General features: G+C 36.7%; 1 protein-coding gene across 1 annotated transcript in view; it reads left to right on the top strand.

Annotated features, from left to right (window-relative positions):
- Positions 1–26,994, top strand: part of SLC15A5 (solute carrier family 15 member 5) — an 84,775-nt gene that overhangs the window by 16,330 nt on the left and 41,451 nt on the right. Inside the window, exons 4-5 of the mRNA XM_021092295.1 lie at positions 8,899–9,119; positions 13,797–13,983. Of these exons, the coding sequence (XP_020947954.1) occupies positions 8,899–9,119; positions 13,797–13,983 (408 nt within the window). The remainder of the gene's footprint in view (positions 1–8,898; positions 9,120–13,796; positions 13,984–26,994) is intronic.

Genomic DNA, 26,994 nt, shown 5'->3' on the forward strand with positions numbered 1-26,994 from the left:
CACTTACACACATTGTGAAATGTTTGCCATGAGTTTAGTGACCATCCATCATGTTATATAGATTTAAATAAAAGAAAAAGATAAAGACTTTTTTACTTGTAATCTCTTAGGATTTGCTTTCTTAACAACTTTCATATATAACATACAGTTGTGTTGATTATATTAATCAACATAACACATATATAATAAATTATCGTGTATTATACAATAATATATACAATAATTTTTTTTAATTGTCTTTTTGCTATTTCTTTGGACTGCTCCCGCGGCATATGGAGGTTCCCAGGCTAGGGGTCTAATCGGAGCCGCAGCCTCTGGCCTACGCCAGAGCCACAGCAACACGGGATCCGAGCCGCGTCTGTAACCTACACCACAGCTCACGGCAACGCCGGATCGTTAACCCACTGAGCAAGGGCAGGGACTGAACCCACAACCTCATGGTTCCTAGTCGGATTTGTTAACCACTGCGCCATGACGGGAACTCCACAATAAATTATTGTATATTACATCCCTAGTACTTATCTTCTAACCAGTTTATACTTTTTGACCACCTGTCATCATGCAAAGATATTATTATTGACTATTTTTCATACTGTACAGTTCATCCCTGTGACTCATATATTTTGCAACTGGAAGTTTCTGTCTCTTAATTTTCTTCATCTATTTCATTCATTCTTTAAAAATCCTGAGGGACTTTTAAAATATAAAAACTTCAAATAATTTGAGGCATTTTTAAAACTTAATTTTAAATCATAAATAGCTTCATGTATCTAAAATTCATGTACAAAGCCTAGTTATATTTCTTTATCCCCTCTTTTCCTTTAGGTGTCCATTTACATATTTTTAAAGAATTATCTTTCAATTTTTAAATAAAAGAAAATATTAAAATTTTATATATGTATATGTATCTCTGGGTATATGTACATATTTTCCCACTTCTCATATAAACAGTATTATATTATTCACATTTTTCTCACTTGTTTTTTTCATTTAATATAATGTAGGGAGTGCTTCATAACCGTACATAAAATATTCCTCATTCAGGAGTTCCGTTGTGGCGCAGTGGTTAACGAATCCGACTAGGAACCATGAGGTTGCGGGTTCGGTCCCTGCCCTTGCTCAGTGGGTTAACGATCCGGCGTTGCCGTGAGCTGTGGTGTAGGTTACAGACGCGGCTCGGATCCCGCGTTGCTGTGGCTCTGGCGTAGGCCGGTGGCTGCAGCTCCGATTCGACCCCTAGCCTGGGAACCTCCATATGCTGCGGGAGCGGCCCAAAGAAATAGCAAAAAGACAAAAAAAAATAAAAAACAAATTCCTCATTCTTTTTATAGCTTCATAGTACTCCACTGTGTGGTAACCACTGTTTATTTTACCATCTTATATTGATGGAGATTTGTCTTGTTTCTTTATTTTTGTCATGTTAAATGGTTTCTAATGAACAGCTTGGTACCTACCCCTCTTTGTATTTTACCCCAGCAGAGCTTTAGATTCCTAAAAGTTGGATTACTAAATCAGCAAGTAAATCTGTAAATAATTTTGCTATATATTGCCAAATTCCCTTCTACAGTGCTTGTACTATATGTTGTATCTCCACCAAAAATGCATAACAACACCTATTTCCCTAGAGTCTCTCCAGTTTTTTTCAATTTTTATATTTCTATATATGGAAGATATTAACACTTTGTCTATGATAAAAATTGCAAATATTGTTCCTAGTTTGTCATATATCTTTTAATTTTGCTTCTTGTGTTATTATCCATGCACGAGACTTAAGTTTGTTTGTCTTGTGTAGTTTATGGTTATAATCAAAGTTATCAATCTCCTTTACTGCTTCTAGATTTTGAATCATGGTGAAAAAGTTTTCCTCACTCTCAGATGATAAAGGAATGCATTGATATTTTCTTTTGGTACTCATATGTATTAACTGTAACATCTCTTTCACATTTAGAAATTACATTAGACAGTGTTTTTAAGAGTGAACTGAATTTTATCTTTTTTTCCATATGACTATCACATTATTGGAAGTCACTTATTAAAAAGTCTGTATTTTCCCCACTAATCTGAGATGTCAACTTCCTGGTAGACTGCCACTTGCATTTCTGGAGTTTCTCTTCTGTTCCTTTGGTTAGTCAGTCTGCTTATATTCATCTTATTTGGTGTAACTCTGACCTTAATTTCTCATATATTTCACTTTTAGTAGTCCTTTGCTACCACCATTTCTAGCACTGATCTATACAACTACCACCAATAGCAATGCAATAAGTTATATTTTAAAAATTAAGGGCATTCACCAATGTTACTTCATTTCACCACATACTGGTGAGGAAGGCAGGAAGGGCACTATGAATCCACGTGATTTGCCTCTGTTCCAATACCACCCGAGCTATCTCTACCATTTCACCCACCACACTGCGTTGAAACGATCCATTTCTGAATACAATTAGAAATTCCTGTGTCATATATATACTTGGAATATGGTAAATGCTCAACCAGTGTTCGTTATTGGTAAACTGAGTACAGAAGATGAGACATACTTGAATGAAATGACTTGCCCAAGGTATCACAGGCAACCACTGAAGTGGAACCAGAATCCAGGCCTTACTTTTCTCAGGCTAGAGCTAATTTTATTACACCACTCACTTTATTACTGGGACAGGGAAACAGGGAAAACATCACCCCAGAAACCTCTGCCCCAGTTTCTCAGAGCTCTGTGTTCTGTGGATCACAGCTGGGCAGTACACACCTTCCTGAGAGTCTGCAGAATGGGTTCATTATGTAAAAAGATGTCTGAGAGATCCTCTCTGTCAGCCCCAAACAGCAAAAAGAAGAACATGTAAAATATAAACTTTTATCAGAATACCCACTTTGGCGTTTGCTGGAGTGTGCAACTATCAAATAATTCTGGGTTTTTTTGTGAACATGTATGTGTATGGATATGTATACATATGTAGTTTTTAGATTCAAATTTTCTAAATAACTATGCAGCATGCAACCTAATTTACTTCCTAATCACCTATTTGAAAATACATTTGTCTGAATAAAGAATTACAGTTCTTCAATATACAGATCTATCTGATCAACTCAGTTTACTGCCAGCTTATTGTCCATATGTTACATATTTTAACATGTGATAAGGTAAGCTTTCTTTGGACATTTACAAGAAAAAAAATTGCATTAGCCACAGGTAAAATTATAATAGAAAATGTTCATCAGTGGATTACTTTACACAACATTCTACAAAATGAATACTTTGGAGTTTTTGTTTTGTTTTGTTTTCTATTTCCAAGTTACAGGATCACTCAACTATGATGAAGTAAAACTCTTGTCTTCCCTCTAGCAAAGTATATAATCCTTATTTTGGCTTCTTCCTCTCTGATGACTAAATTGGAAATTCTTCAAAGCTGTAATTCAAAGCCATAGGTGACCTTAAAGAAATGATTTTTATATGCTACCTTTTATTTTAAGGTAACTTTTCAAATGTGGACCATGCATTCCATTATGTTTAGCTGTCAAGCACGGCCTTCATTTGCATTTCTTCCCACTGCTATAATTTTGAGAACTGGCAGGTGACCAAAGAAGAAAAAAAATGTGCATCTACCATCTAGAGTGCAATGTAGGCTTTTTTTTATTATTATAATTAAGTAGCATAGATATTCATGATTAGATCAAGGTCAGAGGAGCAGAACATCAGAGCCAAGGACGTCAAGGTACAAAGAATAGAAAAATTGCTTTCTAAAATTTTTTTCAATAGTAATGGCTACAATCTTCAAGTTTTGCAATAAAGCATTTAAAATAGCTCATCTGTTTTATTTTAAAATGTGCACGCCTGGTGTGTTTGCCGTGCACATTTAAACTGGAGCTTGAAGTTTCAGTTGCATTTTCATTCCAGGTTTTTTTTTTTTTTTTCAACTTCCCGTTTCTGCTCCTGGTGCAGAAAAGCAATTTGAAGATTATAATGACAATGGATTTTTTTAAAGGCTGAGTCTACAAGACACGAAATTATTTGTACAGAAGGCATGAGTTTTCTATTAAGTCTAATAGGTTAATCCAGGAAGACAATGTGATGTTTAGATGTAGATGTTTTCAACAGGACATCCCTCCTGACGCTCAGTGATAACTGCTGTTTAACGCGACAGCAGCCGCCCCCTTGGGTTGATGGATTACTGTAGAACTCCTTTTCTTACTCTAACTTACTGGCTCCCTCTCTGTCCAGCTGATCAACTTAGGTTTATTACTTCCCCTTCCTTCTGACTTACAATCATCTAGGACATCGTCCCCTCTTTCTCATCGGCTACGTCTTCTCTTTCTACAGTGTCCTAACTGATGAAGAACTCTAGGATTTATTTATTCCAAGGACTCTGTTCCTCATGCCTCACCCTCTTTCCTTAAGGAACCTCTAGTCCTACATTTTTAATGCCAACTATACACCAAACACTCAATTTCATTTGACTTCTCTCCTCACCTTGAAATCCATACATCCATCTTCCTATTCAACATTTCGACTTGGTTATCTATCAGTCATCCCAAATTTAATCTGATCAAAACTCAACTCTTGATTCATCCAACTGTGAACAGATTCCATTCTTGTCTTCTCCACCATCATGTAAGTCGCCAACACCCAGTGGTCTTAAAGTAGCATCCTCAGATCTTCCCATTTCTTCAACATTTCCCCACATCAGAAAATCCTATTTCTTGTTCAATAACACATTCTTTTCTGTTCACTTCTCTTCTAGCTGCTTCTATGTCCAAGTCACTACTACCTCTTCCCTGTCTTCCAGCTTCTTCTCTTGTTCCCTAAAATCCACACAACTACCAGAGTTCTGGAGTAACTCTTTAAAAATATACATCATATCATAGCTCTACTCTGCATAAAACTTCTTAATAGTTTCCCCATAATACAGAGGATAAACTCCAAGTTCCTTACTTTTACCTGTAAAGTCTGACCTCATCTCTCTCTAATCTTTTAACTGAGCTACTGCTTCATTGGCATTTACAGTTCCTGTGCCTCTCCTAGCTCAGTTCTTACCTTATGACATGCCTGGTATGTGCCTCCTCCAGGTCCTTTTGCCTGTTTCTGGTCTATTTAATTCTCAGTTCAAATTTCAACTCCTGAGGTGTCCTCTACACACTCCTCTACAACTTATCACAATTTTGTTTCCATCATTGAACTTGCACAATATTTCCCTGCTTGTTCCCTGTCTTCCCCACAGGAAGGAAAATGCAGAAATCTGTAGATCTTGCTCATTGCTATAGTCTCAAGGCCTAGAAAAGTCCCTGCCACTTAATAAATATGTTAAATGAATGAATGATTGCATTCATATTTATTTGGCATCAATTATGCACACTTTTGGTGCTAGCTAAAATTTTAGATCTCACAGAATGATTCTCTGTGATCACTTAACAAAAGGATTAAGAACAAGATTATTTCTTGTTCTTAACCTTTTTGTTTCTGTTGCTTCATGTCACCATATCAGAAACAATTGTATGTGTTTAAATAAATTCATTTTTTCAAAGTGTGTATTCAGTTGAAGCCAGTGCTATACAAAACCTGGTCAATGGAGCAGGGCTGATGGTGAACTATTTGTTACTGGTTTGCAACAAAGTTAATAAAGACATTGGGATAAAACATGCAGAAATATAATGGAAAGTTACATCTTATGTCTGTTGAATCTAATAATCAAACTATCAGGACTTACATTTTGTATGTCAGTTTTTTATGTTATTCTTTAGGTATTTCATTGCTATTTCATTTCACAAATGTATTGACCATGAGAGTTGAGAATTTAAAACAAACAAACATCTTTTAACACAGCTAGTTTCGGAAGCACTAATCTAAACTACATTTCTTTAGAAGTAATAATAGTGATATTTAACTATGTAATAAGACTCTGAGGTTTCAATTTATCATGCATAAGAGTAGATTCAAATTAACCATCAATAAATAGTGATTTGTTTAAACAAAAGAGTTTAAAATATTAAATATAACTTAATATATATAACTATATATTATAGCAACACTATATAATTATAATAAATAAAGTCCATGAATTTAAAACATAGGGAAGAAATTGGGGAGAATATCTCTGGAAACAGCTTTTCATCCTGCAAATAATTATCATTTAATAATACAGCTTATTTGAAAGTACAGAGTATGTTGGATCAATGCCAGCAATAACCCTTGTATCTACATAGTACTATTCTGTAAGAGTTGAGTAGAGAACAGGTTGATGAGCAACAGAGAAAAGATCATAAGGAAATGTCAGGAAGTTAAGCCTCCTAGCCCAGACCTGTTCAAATTCAGTCTCAAGACTGTTCGTCAAGACATTCTCCATTCTCATCCTACTAAAACCTTAAGTAAACTAATTGAAATAGCTAGAAAAGTCTCATAATAGAGCCCCTCTTCCTGCAATAAAAAGAGATGTTCCAGTATCTTCTTTGTTAAGAGACACAAACCTTGGTCATTAACAGGTTCGTCTATCCCTCAGCATTCCCAGTTTCGGGGGGGCATTCATCTATGTCTGGCTAAAGTGACTAAGAAGAGGCAATAGTGTGTAGATAGGAGCCCACCTCCTGTCAGCAGTTATCCTGACATACTTCCACTTGACCTCAATACACTTTACAGAGGCCACCAAAGAGCCTCTGCCGAAATCATTCTTGGTCACTACCAATTTGGGCTGGATTTGATTCAGTGACTTAGAGGTGAAAGGCTCCATATTCAATTACCAGGGCCCCAGCTTCCCCTATTAATCAAAGACTGACATAATAGGTCTATTACAACTCTCAAAGAAAAGACCAGATCAAATCAATATAATCACTCTATAACCATAAAGAAGAATTATTAATAAATATTCTTTATTTAAATATAAAAACCAGTCGTCTGTGGCATTTCAATGAACTTGGTTAGAATGCATTTCATCTAAGCAGCATGGACAGACCTAGGGATTATCATACTAAAGTGAAGGAAGCCAGAAAGAGAAAGACAAACACTATATGATATCACTTACATTCAGAATCTAAAATATGACACAAATGAACTTATCTACAAAACAGAAACAGACCCATAGACATAGAGAACAGACTTGTGGTTTACTAAGGGGGAAGTTGGCGGGGGGAGTGGGGTTGGGGGAAGAATGGATTGGGAATGTGGGATTAGCAGATACAAATTATTATATATAGAATGGATAAACAACAAGGTCCTACTGTATATCACAGGAAATTATATTCAATATCCTGTGATAAACCATAAGGGAAAAGAACATGAAAAATAATGTGTATATATATATATATATATATATATATATATATATATATATGTATAACTGAATCACATTGCTATAGAGCAGAAGTTAACATAGAATTGTAAATCAACTATACATTTTTTAATTTTTTAAATTATTTACTTATTTTTGCTTTTTAGGGCCACACCTGCAGCATAAGGAAGTTCGCAGGTCAGGGGTTGACTTGGAGCTGCAGCTGCCGGCCTATGCCACAGCCACAGCAATGCAGGATCCTAGCCACATCTGCATTTGTGACCTACACCACAGCTCATGACAATACCAGATACCTAACCCACTGAGTGAAGCCAGAGATCAAACCCGCATCCTCATGGACACTAGTCAGGTTTGTTACCACCTAGCCACAATGGGAACTCCATACATTTTTTTAAAATGCATTTCATCTAGAATTTTACAGTTAGAAATGAACATAATCGAAATGATGATTGACTATATACTTTGAGTTTCTATAGCAGCCTTCTTTGGAGAAACTCAAACATGTTCATGTTTATTTTGCTATTTATCCTGCAACTGCGGTTTGGTATCTACATAATTTGTGGAAGGGTTTGTCTGGTCACAGAAGTGCAATGAAAAATTGTAACATTCGGAGTTCCCGTTGTGGCTCAGTGGTTAATGAATCCGACTAGGAACCACGAAGTTGTGGGTTCAATCCCTGGCCTTGCTAAGTGGGTTAAGGATCCGGCGTTGCCGTGAGCTGTGGTGTAGGTTGCAGATGTGGCTTGGATCCCGGCTCTGGTGTAGGCCGGTGGCTATAGCTCCGATTCAACCCCTAGCCTTGGAACCTCCACATGCCACAGGAGCGGCCCAAGAAATCGCAAAAAGACAAAAAAAAAAAAAAAAATTGTAATAGTCATGATGGCAGAGTCTGTTATCTGTCATTGTATCAGTCCTAATGGAGTCAAAGAAAAGGTGGACTCTGAAAGATTATAAAAGAAGCAACAATGGGATTACAAATCACTAGCAGTAAGTGACTGCAAACATCTAAAGCAATAAAATGTTTCTGATACTAAAGCATCAGCCATATCAACCCAGAGAAAATTACTGGAAAAGTCAAAAGCCCACTGATCTAATATCAACATATATAAAGTCATTTAAAGAGTTCGAAGTTTAACTTTATGTCTGAACTTCAAGGATAAAGTCAAAGCAGAGAATATATTTCAACTCCATGTCAAAAAAAGGAAACCACCTTCTACCTCACAAAGTGAGGATTATTTATGTGGCAATTTATATTAAAAAATAGTATCAGCTCTTTGTGATGAGGCTGTAAAAGAAAGTTCAGGTTGTCTTATTCATTAATGAATTAAAGTTAGAGGCTTCTGAGAGATTCTGAAATCTTTACTTTTCTTCCCTGTTTAATATGTTTCCATTGATCTTACCTTTTTCATTTTTTACATCAGCTGTCAGACACCACCTTGGGCTGGTCACCAGGATGCCAGAACCCTCCTCAGAAGCTTGTTCCTTTGAATTCGATCCCTCGGGTGCTAAAATCTTCTCAATCACTTTTCTGCTCTTCATCCTTACAATTGTCATCTTTCTGACTGAAATTTTGGAAAACTGAGGAACAATTCCTTTATTAACACCTATTATTTTCAATTGTTTGTAGGTTGCTCCCTCCTGACAGCCTTTGGGGTGTTTGTGAATGCACTGAAAACATGCTGTCTGCGGTATTGCCATCTTGGCGGAGGTGTGACAAGCTGGCTAGACCATGCCAAGGAAAAAAACGGTGGCTGCTACAGTGAGCTCCATGTGGAAGATACAAAATTTTTCTTCACCCTTCTCCCTCTCTTCATTTTTCAGCTCCTCTACAGAATGTGCATTATGCAGGTGAGGAAAGGGCATTAATATGCCCCCCAGCAAAGGAAAATGACTGCATATTAACATTACAAGTAAACATTTTTTTTCCATCCCAGCAATCGCTTCCCATACACTTCATTAGGCAGTTATCTTATAAATGTTTCTAGTCATTAGAGGCTCTAATTTTAAGAGCTAAGATGGGTCAGGTAGACACATACCTGAGAAGAACCGGGGTGGGACATTTCGCCTGTAGAACTATAAATGTCTATGACTAGGTGCAGACAGTACTTCAGAGAATGTAGTCATATGACCTAAGAGTAATGCATGGGAATATGAGATCTATAGACAATTACCCAATCTCCCTTTAGTCAAAGGTTCTGCCTTCCTCCTCGACCAAGCCTTTAAAAACTGGTCCTCAGAGAAAGACAAATATATGATATTGCTTATATATGGAATCTTAAAAAAAATGATATGAATGAACTCATATACAAAACATAAATAGACCCACAAACACAGAAAACAAACTTATGGTTTCCAAAGGGGAAAGGGAGGGAGGGATAAATTAGGAGTTTGGGATTAACATATACATATTTGACTGTATATAAAATAGATAACTAACTAGGACCTACTATACAGCAGAGAGAACTAGACTCGATGTTTAGTAATAACCTACAAGGAAAAAGAACCTGAAAAAGAAGATATAGATAGATAGATACATAGATATGGATATAGGTAGATAGACACACGGAGAGAGAGAGAGAACTGGATCACTTTGCTGTACATCTTAAACTAATACAACATTGTAAATCAACTATACCTCAATAAAAAAATAAAATAAAATAATGGTTCTAACAAGTAGCTAAGCTGGCTGATTTGACCACCATCCCCACCATACTCTTAAGTATAAATACTAATGAGCATGTGATTCTTTCCCCACCCACTCTTAGTTCCCTTAGTGAATCAGTTCCTATGCTGTGAAGAAATCAGAGGGAAAATCCTAAGTCCAAAATACTGTTTTAAAGTATGTGTGATTTTAAAACAATTTTAATGTGGTAATTGTTGAAGACTCGCTTATTTAGGAAGAAGCATAAATGATTATAGAAGTCTTTGAAGAAACTTGGGACTCTTTATCGCTAACCCCTAACTTGGAATTAGATGGCTATGAGTGAGTTATATTCTTAAATCATAGAACAATAGAGCTGGGGGAAAAAGACATAGAGATTAATTTACTCAACAACTTGCTGAAGAGGAAACTGAGGCTCAGAAAGTTTAAGTGATTTTGAAGGGGATAAATATGTCGCACAGTCTGACACCTTCTGATTCTTGGTGCAATGCTCGCTCCTCTAAAACAGGGATCAGCAAATTACTGCCAGAGGCCAAACCCAGCCCACTGCCTATGTTGCATGTCCTAAAGATAAGAAGGTTTTTTACATTTTTATATGGTTAAAAATAATTTAAAAAAGAAAAATGTCTTGTGGCACATGAAAATTATATGAAATTCAAAATTCAGGGTCCATAAATAAAGTTTTATTGGAACACAACCACTCCTGTTTGTAACAGTATGTCTGCTTATGCATGAAAACAACAGTGTGGAATAGCTGCAATAGAATCCATACATGGGGAGTTCCCATTGTGGCTCAGTGCGTTAAGAACCTGACTAGTATCCAGGAGAACGTAGGTTCAATCCCTGAACTTGCTCGTTGAATTAAGGATCCAGTGTTGCTACAAGCTGCAGCATGGGTCACAGATATTGCTGGGGTCCAGCATTGCTATGGCTGTGGTGCAGAATGGCAGCTGCAGCTCCAATTCAACCCCTAGCTCAGGAACTTCCATATGCTGCAGGGGCAGCCCTAAGAAGAAGAAAAAAATCCATACATGGAAATATTGTCTATCTTACCTTTGTACAGAAAAGTTTGCTGACCCTTGTTCTAAGCAATTCATGAAAAACAGGTGGATTTAGCAGGTTCAACCTCCCTCTTGACTCTACAATAGTAGCTGGCACAAAAACACAAAAATATTACCCATATATATTTTCATTAAAGAAAAACATCTTAGAATGGAGAAACTAAGCATGAATACGAACTTACTAAATGGTCCACAGGGAGCCTCCAACCTTCTGTGCAAACAGCCCAAACTACTGATTCTTACCTTCATGATGTAGTGACACCTGATGCTTCTTTTGACTAAGTCTGAGCCTCTTCTGCAAACTGTTGTATTTTTTAAATTTGACCTAACTTACAATACATTTTGATAAGCTAATTTTTCAGCATCTCACCAAATTGACATGCCCAGTTTATTGCGAAGAACAAACTGACCACCTATGTGGTCATAGCCTTTAAAAGAGGGCTTTGGGGTGTCTAATTTAATTCCCACAGTGAGCCCACAGGGCTGATATTATTATCCTAACTCTGAAGCTCAGGGTCCTTAAGTGATTTGCAATTTGCTCTTGGTCACTCTACTAGTATATGGCAGAGTGGCTATCAACCCAAAGCTGGTATCAAGGCCCATACTTTGCTATTAGCCCACAGTGCTTCTCTTGCAGCTGGGTTAACAAACCCCTAGTACAGATTATACAGGTTCCAAAATTATATACAGTAATGTTATAGCAGAAATTTGAAAGAAAATGGTTAGAATGTACTTCTCAAGGGAAGCAGAGGAAACTTCCACTGGGATAGCCTGGAATTAGATTTTTGCCTCTGGACGAAATAATCACCAGCATAAAGGCAATCAAAGTACCAAGAATAAAACATCATGGAATTCCATATTTTAAATTTAGTAGCCATTATTGACCTTCAGTTCCAAGACATACATTTAAAATATGTTGATATTAAAGCCGATGATGTTGCCATTTGACATTACTGGCCATTCAAAGGTGAAAATGAATCTCTATTGACAGCAATTATTTCTGAATACTCAGAGGCTTGTATGAAATAAAAGTATTTAAAATTTTAAAAGGGGATGATTTCAGAACTTGAGGCAGAAGCAGAAATGATTTCAAGCTTTCAAGACATCGAAGCCTTTCTCAGATTAGGCAATATATTAATATTGCTTCACTAAAGATTAATAGAACATTTGCCACATTATTAAGTTAACAGGTTTCTGTGTCTGTGATTCATGCCGATAATAACTTTATTCCTATTAACAATAATTCTCGTTTGAAATCAGTAACAGAAACTTCCAAGTTTTGCTGGGAGCTTTTTAGTCTTACAGTAGTTCTGCTGCCAGCACTTTTTTCTTTAAAACATCATTCATTTTCCTCTGATTGGGGGGATACGTGCTCAATATTTTGATTGAATGAGGGCAGAATGAACTAATGCTTCTTTCTCTGTTGCCCTCTGTACACAACAAAAGCAACCCTTGTTTACAATCCCAAGGGTCAAATGAAAGACTGAAAGATAAATTATCACCAAGACATATTTTATATCGAGAGAAAGAATCTCAGTGTAAATGTGGTCATTCCTGTGTTTAACATAGCAATAGGCCCATTTTACAATTGGTGGGTGGGTCAGAAGTCATACTGACTTATGTCTTTGCTTCTCCTTATACCCTCTGGGACTGCACAATTGATAGTAGAGAATGAATTAGTGAAGGTTTCAAAAAGACGTACAGTAAAGGTTTCAAACAAGAAGTTATCATCTGGATGTTTGAGTCAGGTTGTTCTCCCAGGCTGGAGGTAAGACAGGAGTCCTAAGGTAGTTCAAGCTCCCATTGAAAATGAAGAACCCATTCCTCAAGGACAAGATCTGGGTTGGCTTTCTTGCCAAGCCACTCAGTAGCTTTGTGTGCCATTGGGAATTAGAGAAATAATTTGTGCTACGAAGGAGAACAAAGATGTGATTTCTGCAATAGAGCTCATGAACTAAGAAAGTGAGGAGATGCCCCTTTTCCTGTGACACTGCTTTAGCTCTGGTGTTTTAAACTAACAAGAGGTTTGGAATACATGAAGAGACTCCAAGTTAGTGTCAGGGTTTTAGTTAGCATAAGGATTATTTTGTAAATGAAGAAATTCTAACATTAACAGGGAGGGTTCATGGTGAGCAGAGGTTTTTGTGTCTTCGTTTTTTCATTTCTGCTACTTTATTATACAACTTTTTTCATGTAGTTCCCTTTTTGGTCCTCAAGTGCCACACAATTAGTTTAAAAGGAGAGTATAGACATAAATATGTTTTCTCTCTTTTTTTCTCATTTTACTCTGCTTATGTCAAAAAACAAGGCCCACTGGACCTCTCATCTTAGGGAAAAATCATTCTCATCTATTTTGCCACCAAAATAGATGCTATTTAAAAGATCTAGTCTAGCCCCAAACTATTTTTTATTAGGGTGAAAACCAAAGTCTTTAATACTTTCTACACTTTTGCTTTATTTGGGGGGAAAAAAGGCTTATTTGCTTATATGCACAATATGTGACTTGATTCTCAGGTGTTATCTCAAGCACAAAATTAAGGTCATTTTATTTTTCCAAGGAAATTTAAGAAGATAGACTAGATGACAAAAGATTCATTGATAAGAAATCAGCAGTATTGTCAATAGACTAAACGGAGCCCCTGTTGTCCTTGGTCAGCTCATAATCCGGACCTTGAAGATCTGGGGATCCTTAGGCTCATCTGTCACAGAGTACAGGCAAGGGACAAGGCACTTGCCACAGGACTCTTTCTCCAAAGTTAAACCACTGTCATAATGCATGGCTCTTTTCCGGTTCAAATGCAGATTCCTTCAGGATATTATCTGCAGACCATGAACTCCAACCTGAATTTGGGTGGATTTCTTCTGCCAGTTTCTGTCATGAATGTCATCAGCATCCTGCCACTACTGATTCTGGCTCCTTTTATGGAGTATTTCAGCACCTGCCTATTTCCCTCCAAGAGAGATGGCCCATTTCTGCCAGCATGCATTAGTAAGTACAACTTACCATTGCACATAAATGGTTTGCAACTTTATCTATTTTTATTTATTTTTGTTTATTTTTTAAGGTCACATATGGAAGTTTCCAGGCTAGGAGTCGAATTGGAGCTGCAGCTGCCAGCCTTCGCCACAGCAACATGCAATCTGAGTTGCGTCTGTGACCTACACCATAGCTCATGGCAATGCCAGATCCTTAACCCACTGAGCAAAGCCAGAGATCGAACCTGCATCCCCATGGATACTAGTTGGGTTCTTAACCCAATGACCACCAGAGGGAACCTAAGTAGTCTGATTTTGACAAGGTGGGAGGAAGGTGAATTTGACAGTGATGACATCCAGCTTCTCAAATTCCTACACAGACATCATTGTCCCATTTTCTTCCTATCCTTCTACACTTCCTCAGAAGACACATCTGATATAAAGATTTGGTGACACTTCCAGTGCTACCAAACAGCCTCTCTTTCAAGTAAAGCCTCCCCTACCCCTTAGTCAATGCTGAGTATGTTTTAAAAAATTAACACAAGTAATGGACCTAAAAAAATAATGCTGAACTATACTTGGGAGGCATTAACTTCTGAGGCAGTAGAAAAATTTATAATAGATAAATTACTTAAAAGCAAAAAAGAAAAAAAAAGATTGAGTACTGTGATTCACAGCTTCAAATAATACTTCCTCCAATAGTAAGGGTGCATAGCAATAATTTTCAAACATTTTCCCAGCTTTACTGAAATATAATTGACAAGCTGCATAAGTGTAAGGGGCATAATGTGATGAATTAATTGATACAAGTCTATATTGCAACATGTTTACCACGATCAGGTTAACTAACACATTCTTTACCTCCCGTAATTACCATTTTTGTTGTTGTTATGGTGAGAATATTAAAGCTATACTCTTGTTTTGTTTTTAAGTGGAAAAAAAAACATAGGAGGTCTTGTTCAGTACACAATTAATAGATGGTAAAATAAAACGTCTGCCATTGCGATGGGAGAGAAGGAGCATTCTGGTCACACTCTCCTCTGTTTCGCTGTGGTCCCCCAGGCGCTGCCACAGAGCAAGAGGACAAGTGCTAGGACAGGAAAACCAGACTCAATTTAACAGCCAGAGAGCAGGGTCTCAGCCCCTGCTTTGCCACTGAAGCCACTTCACCTTTCTCACCTTCTAGTTCACTAATTTTTTTTCCTTGATGAGCATGCCCGAGATAAATTTGGGGTCCCTTTGTCCTGTAAGCCTTTTGAAATCATTCCAGATGACATCAGTGTGTGGTGAATAGTCCAGACACAGAGTGAACGCTCTGCAAATGTTAGCTAATATTGAGTCAGCACTTGCAGGGGCAGGTCTAATTGTTTGGTGAGTATAAACAGAAAGCAAAGGGAGCTTGGAAGTCTTAAGAAATATCATGCAACCTTATGTCTTATCATCTACTTGAGAAATAATTTCACTGAAATAGTCAGTCAGACACTAGGAAATTCTCTTCTCTTGGTTAACCTGTTCCTATTCTTTTATTGATTGATTGATTGATTGTTGTTTTAGGGCCACACTGGCAGCATATGGAAGTTCCCTAGGCTAGGGGTCGAATCAGAACTGCAGCTGTCAACCTACGCCACAGCCACAGCAACTCTAGATATGAGCCAAGTCTGCGACCTACAGCGCAAAGCAGGATCCTTAACTCACCAAGAAAGGCTAGGGGCCAAACCTGAGTCCTCATGGATACTAGTCAGGTTCATTACCACTAAGCCACAAGAAAACTCTCCCTGTTTGCTATTCTCAATTTCTCCTTTGCAGAGATCTCTGGAGATTATACAGTCTTTTAGTAACCCATAATTACCTATAATTATATTTTTTCTATAAACATTAACATTTCAGAGTAACTGCTTCCTGTTATTTACCAAAGCCATCAATGAGATCACTTCAGATTACATCAAAGAGTAGATTTGTTTTTGGAAAGTACTCAAAGTGACTAAACTCACCTTAGGTTATTTTGTTATCCTCAATTGCAGGTCTTTAGTACATAATCTTTTTTGATTTATTCTGTAAGCCAGCAATGCTAACATTATTTATTGTTAATAGGTTTAAGCAAACTATAAATAATTTCTTTTTTTTTGGCTTTGTAGGGCTGCACCCACACATATGGAGCCTCCCAGGCTAGGGGTCTAATCAGAGCTACAGCTGCCGGCCCACGCCACAGCACAGCCACAGCAACACCAGATCCGAGCCTTGTCTGCGACCTACACCACAGCTCACTGAGCTTCCAAATTATGCTTTATTACTAAAAAAAGATCCTTAACCCACTGAGCTTCCAAATTATGCTTTATTACTAAAAAAAGATTTTTTAGTTGGGCTACTGTAAAGAAATATGGCATACAACCTAAGAACTACATTAAAAATCCTTCCTGAGAATAAGAAATCTTAAATTCATTTGAAATATGAGCAACCTTCTCTTGGACAATTCTCCCCTTACATATTTGAAATCATGTCTATTCTTTTTTCCTTTTTAGGACTGCACCCACAGCATATGGAAGTTCCCAGGCTAGGGGATGAATTGGAGCTGAAGCTGCCAGCCTATACCACAGCCACAGCAACAATGGATCTGAACCACATCTGCAAACTATACCACAGCTTGTACCAATGCCGGATCCTTAGCCCACTGAGCAAGGCCAGGGACTGAACCGGCATCCTCATGGACACAGTGTCACTTCTTAACTCTCTCGTGTCTATTCTTAAAGAAGTATGTGATTTTTTTTTTTTTTTTTTTTTTTTTTTGGTCTTTTGGCCTTTTCTAGGGCCACTCCAGCAGCATATGGAGATTCCTAGGCCAGGGGTCCAATTGGAGCTGTAGCTGCCGGCCTACACCAGAGCCACAGCAACGCGGGATCCCCAACCCACTGAGCAAGGCCAGGACCGAACCCGCAACCTCATGGTTCCTAGTCGGATTCGTTAACCACTGAGCCATGACAGGAACTCCGTATGTGATTTTTTTATGTATGGAGGAGAGTCAGAGTTATCTAATATACTGTTTGATGTTAATGAACTGAAATTCCCAGTCAAGATTGGTAACAGATTTATTGGGCATGAGAAGGAAAAAAAACTAGACTCAAGTAAAAAAAAAACAAAAACAAAAAAACTAAGATATATTCTTCTGAGTATAGAACACTGAATTCAATTTCTAAGCCAGACTCCGTTCATTTGTTCATTTACATACTTGTTCACTTATTTGCATAATAATTTGCTATAGGAATATAAAGATGTGTGATGATATGTACCTTTTTAACTAGATGTTTGCTTGAATTTTCCATATTCTGCTTGTGATTATGGAAGATTGATGTTTTATCAGGACATATAAGCACAAATCTAGAGTACTTTTTGAGAGTAATTTACATAACTGCATTAATCTAATATTAAATTTTACTTTCATTTGAACCCAAGTGCCTTGAAAATGTGAGTGAATTATATAAATTTGAAAAAAATATTTATGAATTACTAATTTGAATCTAGCAGCTTCATATACATATCTCATTTAACCTTGTGATAAATCATCATTTAATAGGTCAAGGGCCTCAAAGATAATAAGCCTTATTTGAATTCAAGCCTTCTAATTCTAAAGCCATTGCATTATTTGTTATTAATATTATTATTATTATTCCACTTCCCTGCCATACATAACACTCACAGAAGTCAGTGTTAATTTGTAATCGGGACTGCTGTTTCCAATTAATGCTATGAAGTGAATGAAAAACATTTTAGTCACCACAAGGGACAGCTCCTCCTTAGAGTCCCTCACCTCTTTTCACAATCAGTCATTCCCAGCCCAAGGACTGTCAAGTTTAAGGAGGCAGATGGTGCAGACAATGCTGATGCCTAGTGTCCAACACGGATAATCCCAGCCTAAGCTAAGAGTGAGTGATGGAGAACGCTCACTCACTTGGTCCAACTAGAAATGGTTAATAAAGGAAAAATAAGCTCTCTTTATCCACCTCATAAACAATGCAAGGAAAGAGGGATTTCTGATTCAAGAAAGGACATTCTTGAGTTTATCAGCTAAAGAAATCAAGAAGTGTATCACAGTGACAACTATAAAAAATCTCCAAATTTTTCAGAGCTGTGAAAGGCAAAGGTTTGATATGCTCAGAGTGTTTTACCAAGACTGTATTTTTCTAATGTTACATGTGACAGATCTGTCCAAAAGTCAACCTTAATACACTAAAAATTTAGAATCAGTGACATCATTGTGCTTTATCCCCTGTCAGAGCTGGATATACTTCGTTTTAGCCTTTTGCAGTTCAAAAATGTTTACACCATGAGTATTTTCTTTCCTTACCATTAATTAAATCCTGCAGTATGTGGCATTTAGTAGCTAGTGCTGACACACACAAGTATTAATCTGACTAAAATTAGCCTAATTAAGATTGTTATTAAGCCTTATACAAAGCAGAAGTGTACAACACAGTAGGTAGCAATTATCTTGGCTTTTAAGTAACATTTAAATTGAAATGCAGATGAAGTATATTCAAATATCTGCCAGACCTTTCTCTTTAAAATAAAATTCTAACTCGACATCCTTTATGATATAGGTACAGCCAAGGCGTTAGTCCCCTTTGAACATAATCAGTAACTTCCACTAGTTCTAATAATTGGCAGCGACATAAAGTATCTTTTTGTTTGGAACCAAAATGTTTGATAAATTAAAAACCAAAATGTTTGATAAATTAAGTTAGGGGTCCAGTCACCTTCATCAAAAGTAGGATTATTTTATCCAAACTACTTTTTTCCCTATTATGGTTTTTAGAACTGCTACATTTTTGCAAGAAATATCATAAGTCTTTCCCTATTGCAAAATACCTGGCAGAAGGAACTGCATAAGCACTAAAAGAAGTAACATGCCTGAATAACTCATTCATTCAATTGTTCATTTGTTTAATAAAATCATGCCAATGTTCTCAGGTTCTTACTTTTAAAGGTGACATCAACGCTGGAATTAAATTTAGGTGAAGTAGACCATCTAGTAAGCCATCTAGTAGACCGTCTGAAGCAATAATTTATGACTTATAGATACATGTGTGTAACTGATCTCCATGTATATGAGTTACCTGTTCCAGATTCAGAAGTTAAAATACCAGCTGAAGCTGAATCTCCTGAAATCAGATTCTAGTGGTCTAAAGAGAAACAAAAGATAGAATATGGATAGCTTAAGTCAAATACAGGAACATATCACTAATAGAAGAAATAATAAATTTAAAACAAAAACATATGCCGTTCTATCAGTGGGTAAGAAATATCTTCCACAAAGGCAGCAGACATGTATGATGATAAAACTATAGCTGTCTCTATGAGAGTGGTTTATGGACACCAGTTTGTTCCCACAAGAACGAATTTTCTATTCTTGGAATATGCCAATATCATGGATCCAAGTACAAATTCTCAAGGACTCAATAGAATTTCATACTGCATGTAAAGAACTCATAGTTTTCTCAGTGAACCAATAATGGAATTTAGCCAATAATGGAAGAATCTTAACATGCCTATTTTTCAGTATTAGAATTTGCTTCAATAGGAATTGGCAAGTACAACCGAAATATCTGATTAAATTTTGATTTTTAAAAATTTGATTGTGGTCTAATTTGGTAAATTATTACATGGTGGGATAATAGAGTAAATTATAAGAGCTTTAAGACTTTTGTAGATTCATCTACAGCCACACAGCCAATACTAAAACCTACATTATTTATTGGAATATAATATCTCCTTTGGAACCATGTGCTTTACCTTATAAATACAGATCTGCTAGAGGTTTAAAATGTGTACATTCTGATAAACTGCACTCTGCTCTGGACGAGTTATGATCTCATAGAAGCTAAGAATAAAAATGGAATAGATTAAATTTAGGTTAGAATCCAACTTTGTTTTGAATTTTTAAAAAGCCATTTTTCACTTGCACCAGAGTACAGTGGCAAATAAAAAGCAAATGCAGTTATCTAGATCCTTCATGTAAAATACACCTTGCCCTAAAATGTCTAGGTAAACGGGTTAAATATTTGTGCTTTGCTTGAAATCATTTGGAGTACTAGCTTTCCCTGGATTTTGCCAAATCAGGTCTCATAGTGCTCTATGCTAGAGAAGTTTTATGTGTATAGGAATCTTCTTGGGATCTTGTTTAATGAAGATCAGATTCAGTCCCTCTAGGATGGAACGTGAGATTCTGTATGTCTAGCAAGCTTCCAGGTGATCCCTATGCTGTTGGTTGGGGACAGAGGAAGAGGTCAAGAGAGCACTCTCTTACATTTCATGCCTATGTATAGGCAGCAGTGGCCCAGGTTAAAAATGCCACAGTTTCTCAAGAGGTCAAAGCTAGAATTACAGAGTGGGCAATAAAAGTTGATGACTAAACCAAGGGTTGGCCAACCACTACACTCATGGGTCAAATATGGCCTGCCATTTGCTTCTGCAGTGTCAGCAAGTTTTCACAGATGGATATTTGCAATTATTTGATAAAAGATAATAATTTTGAACAACAATTAAGTGAAACCGCATCACCCCCAAAAGAACTATTATTTTGAAATTCATCAATAAAAATTTTAGAGATGGAGTTCCCATTGTGGCTAAGTGGGTTAAGGACCCAACATAGTCTCCATGGGGCTCAATCCCTGGCCTCACTCAGTGGGTTAAAGATTCAGCATTGCCACAAGCTGCAGTGTAGGTCACAGATGCAGCTTGGATCCTGTGTTGCTGTGGCTATGGTGTAGGCCTGCAGCTACAGCTCCAATTCAGCCCCTAGCCCAAGAACTTCCATACACCACAGGTGTGGCTATAGAAAGAAAAAAAAAAGTCCTTTACCCTCAAACTTGATTAATTAGTTATATATAGAATTCCAAGTTGAAATCATTATTCTTCAGAATTTTAAAACTATTTCTCTATTGTCATCAGGGACTTGAATGATTACTGAGAAGCTCAGGCCCCTTCTGATACTTATTCCTATGTTTATGACCTCTTTTTCTAACTGAAAAACACTCTTCTCTCTACCTGTGATATTCTAAAATGTCATGTTATTGTCCCTTGGGGAAGGTCTTTTTAACCATTCTACTGTCCTCCAGGTGAACTCTTTCATTCAGAGAAATGTTCTGTTATTTTTTTAAAAAATAATTTCCTCTCCTTCATTTTCTCCTTATTCCTTTTGTCCACTCCTACTGATCAAATGTTGGACCCTCCTAAAATAATCCAATAAATTTCTTTAAAAAATCTTTATTGAGGTATGATTGATCTATAAATAGTTTATAAATTTTTTCTGTGTGATAAGAACCCAACATAAGATCTATCCTCTTAACAAAATTCCAAGTATATAATAGAATATTATTAGCTCTAGGCTATATAGTAGATCTCTAGGATTTACCCATCTACTATAACAGAAACTTTGTATCCTTTGACTAATACCTCCCCATTTCCACCTCCCCTTGCCCCCGGCATCTACTATTCTACTCTCTGCTTCCAAGAACTTGACTATTTTATATTCCCTATATAAGTGATATCATGTACTATTTGTCCTTCCATGTCTGGCTTACTTAGCATAATGTTCTCCAAGTTCATCCATGTTGTCACCAATGGCTTGATTTCTTTCTATTCCTGAGGATGAAAAATACTTCATTGCGTCTATATACCACATTTTCTATTTGTCCACTGATGGACATTTAGGTCATTTCCATGTCTTGACTATTGTGAATAACGCTGCAATGAAAATGTAAGTAAAGCTATCTCTTCAAGATCCTGATTTCAGTTCCTTTAGCTACATACCCAGATTGCTAAATTAGATTACAGTTCTATTTTTAATTTTTTGAGGACCCTCCATACTGTTTTCCATGGTGGCTATACCAATTTACATTCCCACCAGGAGTGTATAAGCGTTCTCTTCATGCCATACCCTTACCAGCACTTGTTATCTCTTGTTTTTTTGATAATAGCCATCACAACATATGTGAGGTGATATCTTACTGTGTTTTTAATTAACATTTCCATGATGATTAGTGATGACAAAACTTTTTCATTTATCTGTTGACCATTCGTATGTCTTCTTTGGAGAAATGCCTATTTAGTTTCTTTGCTCATTTTAAATCAGACTATTTGGGGGTGTTTTTTTGCAATTGAGTTGTAAGAATTCTCTTTATCAGATATATGGCTTGCAAATATTTTTACTGATACTGTAGGTTTCCTTTCCATTTTATTGATTATTTCCTTTGTGTGCAGAAACTTTTGAATTTGATGTCTATTTTTCCCTGTGCTGCTTGTTCTTTTGGTGTCATAGCCAAGAAAGCATCGCCAAGACCAATGCTTTTACCCTACGTTTTCTTCTAGGAGTTTTGCCATTGCAGGTCTTTAATTCATTTTTTGGTTAATTTTTTGTGTGTGGTATAGGGTCTAATTTCATTCTTTTGCATGTGGATAGCCAGTTTCCTCCATACTGCTTTTGGAAGCTACCATCCTTCCCTCTTGTGTATTTTTGGCATCTTTGTCAAAGATTGGTTGATCCTATATAAGTGGGTTTATCTCTGGGATCTCTGTTCTGTTTCAGTGGCCTATAAGTCTGTTTTTATGCAGTACCATACTCTTTTGATTTCTATACATTTGTACTACATTTTGAAATTAGGGCATGTGATGCCTCCAGCTCTGTTCTTGCTCAAAATTGTTTTGGCTCTCAGGGTCTTCCATGATTTTATGAATTTTAGAATTGTTTTTTCCTATGTCTTTAAAAAGTGCCATTGGGATTTTAACAGAGATTGCATGAATATGTAGATCACTTTAAATATTATGAATACTTTAACAATATTTCTTCCAATCCATGAGCATATGATGTATTCCCATTTATTTATCTCTGCTTTAATTTCTTTTTTGTTTTTTTTTTTTGTTTTTTTTGTTTTTTTTGTTTTTGTCTTTTTGCCTTTTCTGGGGCCACTTCCATGGCATATGGAGATTCCCAGGCTAGGGGTCTAATCGGAGCTATAGCCGCTGGCCTACGCCAGAGCCACAGCAACACCAGATCCGAGCCAAGTCTGAGACCTACACCACAGCTCATGGCAACACCAGATCCTTAACCCACTGAGCAAGGCCAGGGATCGAACCTGCAACATCATGGTTCCAGTCGGATTTGTTAACCACTGAGCCACGATGGGAACTCCTGCTTTAATTTCTTTGATCAATGTTTTAGAATTTCCAGTGTACAAGTCTTTTGCCATCTTGGTTAAATTCATTCCTAAGTATTTATTCTTTTAGTTAGAATTGTAAATAGGATTATTTTCTTAATTTTTCAGATAGTTTGTTATTGGTATGTACAAACGTGATGATTTTTGTGTGTTAATTTTGTATCCTGAAACCTTTCTGAATTTGTTGATTAGCTCAAACAATTTTTTTGTGTGAATTCTTTAATATTTTCTACATATATGATCATGTCTTCTTTCCACTTTGGATGCCTTTTATTTCTTCTTCTTGACTAACTGTTCTCACTAGGAATTCCAATAATATGTTGACTATAAGTGACCAGAGTGGGCATCCACGCTTTGTTCTACCCATGCTTTTCCTTAGAGGAAAAGCTTCTAGTTTTTCACCATTGAGTAATATGTTAGCTCTGGGATTTTTGAATATGACCTTTATTATATTGAGGTACAACCCTTTTATTTTTGGAATTTTGTCAAGTGCTTTTTCTGCATGTTTTGAGATGATCATGTGATTTTATTCTTCTGTTAATGTAGTGAAGCACATTTATTTATTTGTGGACATTGTATCCTTGCATCCCAGAAATAAATCCTATTTCTTTATGGTGTTGAATTTGGTTTAATACTTTGTTGAGGATTTTTCCTTCCATGTTCATCAGGGATAGTGGCCTGCAGTTTTTTTTTTGTGGCGTCTTCATCTGGCTTTGGTATTGTGGAGATGCTGTACTCATAAAATGAGTTTGGGAGTGTCTCTCCCTCCTCTATTTTTTTGGAAGAGTTTAAGGATTGTTACAATTATTTAAATGTTTGGAGCAGTGAAACCATCTGGTCCTGGGCTTCTCTTAGTTAGGAGGTTTCTGATTACCTTACTCTTCATTGACACTGATTTGGTCAAACTCTCTACTTCTTCTTGATTCAGTCTTGGTAGGTTGCTAGTTTCTAGAAATTTATTCATTTCCTCTAGTTGGTCCATTCATTGAAGGATAATTGTTCATCATAGTGTTTTATGATCATTTAAATTTCTGTGACATCAATTGTAATGTTTCATTTCATATCTGATTTAGTTTATTTGAATCTTATCTCTTATTTTCTTGGATGAGTCTAGCTAAGAGTTTGTCAATTTTTATCTTTTCAAAAAAACAACTCAGTTTTTTAATCAATCTTTTCTATTAAATATTCTACTTTCAATTTCATTTATTTCTGCTATAATCTTGATTACCTCTCTTCTACTAATTTTGGTTTAGTTTGTCCTTCTTTTTCTAGATCCTTGAGAGGTAAAGTTTAAGATTGAAATCATTGAGTATCTTTTTTTACCACAATGGAATAAAACTAGAAAGAATGACACAAGGAAAACTCACAAATAAATGAAAATTAACACACTCTTGAAAAACCATTGGTTCAAAGAAGAAATCAAAAGGGATATTTAAAATGTCTCAAGACAAATGAAAAGGAAAACCAATGACACAACAAATCTTTGGGACACAGCAAAAGAGTACCATGAAGAAAGTTTATAGTGACAAACATCTACATTAAAAAGAAAAATAGATCAGATAAACAACCCAATTTTACATCTCAAAATAGACTCACTGCATAAGCTGCAAATCACAACCACCAGCTCTAATTTTACCATAGACTCTTCATCTTTAGCTAAACTCACCAACAGTGGTTGCTGAAAACTTTTCCTCTCTATTCCTTCAACTTTTTTTTCTCTCTTCTTTTAAAGGAGGATTCTTTTTACTCCTTGCCATGAAACTCTGAAATTTTTTGGTCCCATGATCCTTTTCCCTCTCTTATTTACTTCAAGGCATTTTATATTACTTAGTTCTTGCTTTTATGGCTTTAATTTTTCCCATCCCCAGTGACTCCTTTCCTCTGCATATAAACATGGCCAAGCTTCCATGTCTAATTAAGACAGCTCCCTGTGATCTTGCTAACTTCTTCTGCATCTTATTTAGCTTTCTTCTTTCTTACACACCAAACTTCTTAAAAGAATTGATGACACTATTTACATATATTTACTCCCCCACTGATTCTTTAACTCCTTGTTCTCTCTTTTTTTTTTTTTTTTTTTTTTTTTTTTGTCTTTTTGCCTTTATTAGGCCTGCTCTCACGGCATATGGAGATTCCCAGGCTAGGGGTCTAATTGGAGCCATAACCACCGGCCTGCCTATGCCACAGCCACAGCAACTCGGGATCCGAGCCACGTCTGCAACCTACACCACAGCTCACAGCAATGCTGGTTAACCCACTGAGCAAGGCCAGGGATTGAACCTACAACCTCACGGTTCCTAGTCAGATTCATTAACCACTGCGCCATGACAGGAACTCCTAACTCCTTGTTTTCTGATTCCATCATAGGAATTTGTTGGAAAAGAATAATCCATTTTAAAATATTGTTGACTTTTCACAGTTTTATTATCCGCTTTATCTCAACATATTTAGCACTATGGTCATTTATACTCATAATCCAAAGGTAATAATGCATTTTAAAGTACTGTTGACTTTTCACATGTTTTATTATCGTCTTTATCTCAACAGTTTAGCATTATGGTCATTTATTTAATTACATGTGGGAGTTCCCATCGTGGCACAGCAGAAACAAATCTGACTGGGAACCATGAGGTTGTGGGTTTGATCCCTGGCCCTCGCTCAGTGGGTTAAGGATCCGGCGTTGCCATGAGCTATGGAGTGGGTCGCAGACGTGGCTCAGATCTGGCATTGCTGTGGCTGTGGCATAGGCTGGCAGCTGTAGCTCCAATTAGACCCCTAACCTGGGAAACTCCACATGCTGCCAGAGCGGCCCTAAAAAGACAAAAGACAAAAAAAAAAAAAAATTAATTACATGTGCATGTGCCTCTGTATGTATCTGCATGTAAGTGTGTGTATGTATATTACTTACTGTTAAATCAGGGCACTTTCCTTGGTAGCAATAAACTAGTAAGAAAAACAAACTTTGTTCTTATTTTCATGAAGCTTCCAGTCAAGTCACTGAAACAGTCACGGTACAAATGAATACACCTAAATCATTTAAATTCAGATTGTGTAAGTATGGGGAATAAAATGGATGTTATGGGGAGATTAACAGGCAGGGTCTAATTTAGATTATGAGATGCATAACTGAAGGATAAATAGGCAGGTATAGAGTAGGAAAAAAATGTTTCAGGAAGAGAAAAGAGCTAAGCAAGGCCCTAAGCTGAGAAAGAGTTTAAGGTAGTCAAGAAAAAAAAGAAGACCAATGTAGCTGAAACATGGTCAGAGATGAAAAAGCAGCAAGCAGGGTTAGAATGAAGTGATGAGCACAGGCAAGGACGTACAGGTCATGTTAAAGATTTGAGATTTCATCCTGATGGTGTGGAAATCCCTAGAAGAAATTCAAGCAGAAGAGTAACAATGAATTTGCATTTATCTAAGATCACAGACTGGCAAAAGTGGGAACGGGAAGACTGGTTAATATGCTATTGCATGCCATCTGGGTTAACTATGTTAATAACTTGGATTAGAATGATGGCAGTGGCTAGAGAGGGAAGCAGGTTGATTCACAATATATTTTGGAAATAATTTCCAGAGAACTTAATAACATACATAGAGGCAGAGGGAAAGCAAGGGGACCCTGGATTTCTACCTGAGTACATGAAGATACTAGAGGACAGGGGAAAATTAAGAAGAATTAGTGGAAAGATCAAGAATTTGTGTATCCTCTGTGAAACCTTCCCTTAGATGTGACCTATCTTTCTGACTTTTCTTTCCCCCAAATGCAAATGTGAAAGCATAGCTTGGATATTCTCATCTCTCTTTCACCAATCATCTTC

The sequence above is a fragment of the Sus scrofa genome, chromosome 5 (assembly GCF_000003025.6).
Source record: "Sus scrofa isolate TJ Tabasco breed Duroc chromosome 5, Sscrofa11.1, whole genome shotgun sequence".
NCBI lineage: Eukaryota > Metazoa > Chordata > Mammalia > Artiodactyla > Suidae > Sus > Sus scrofa.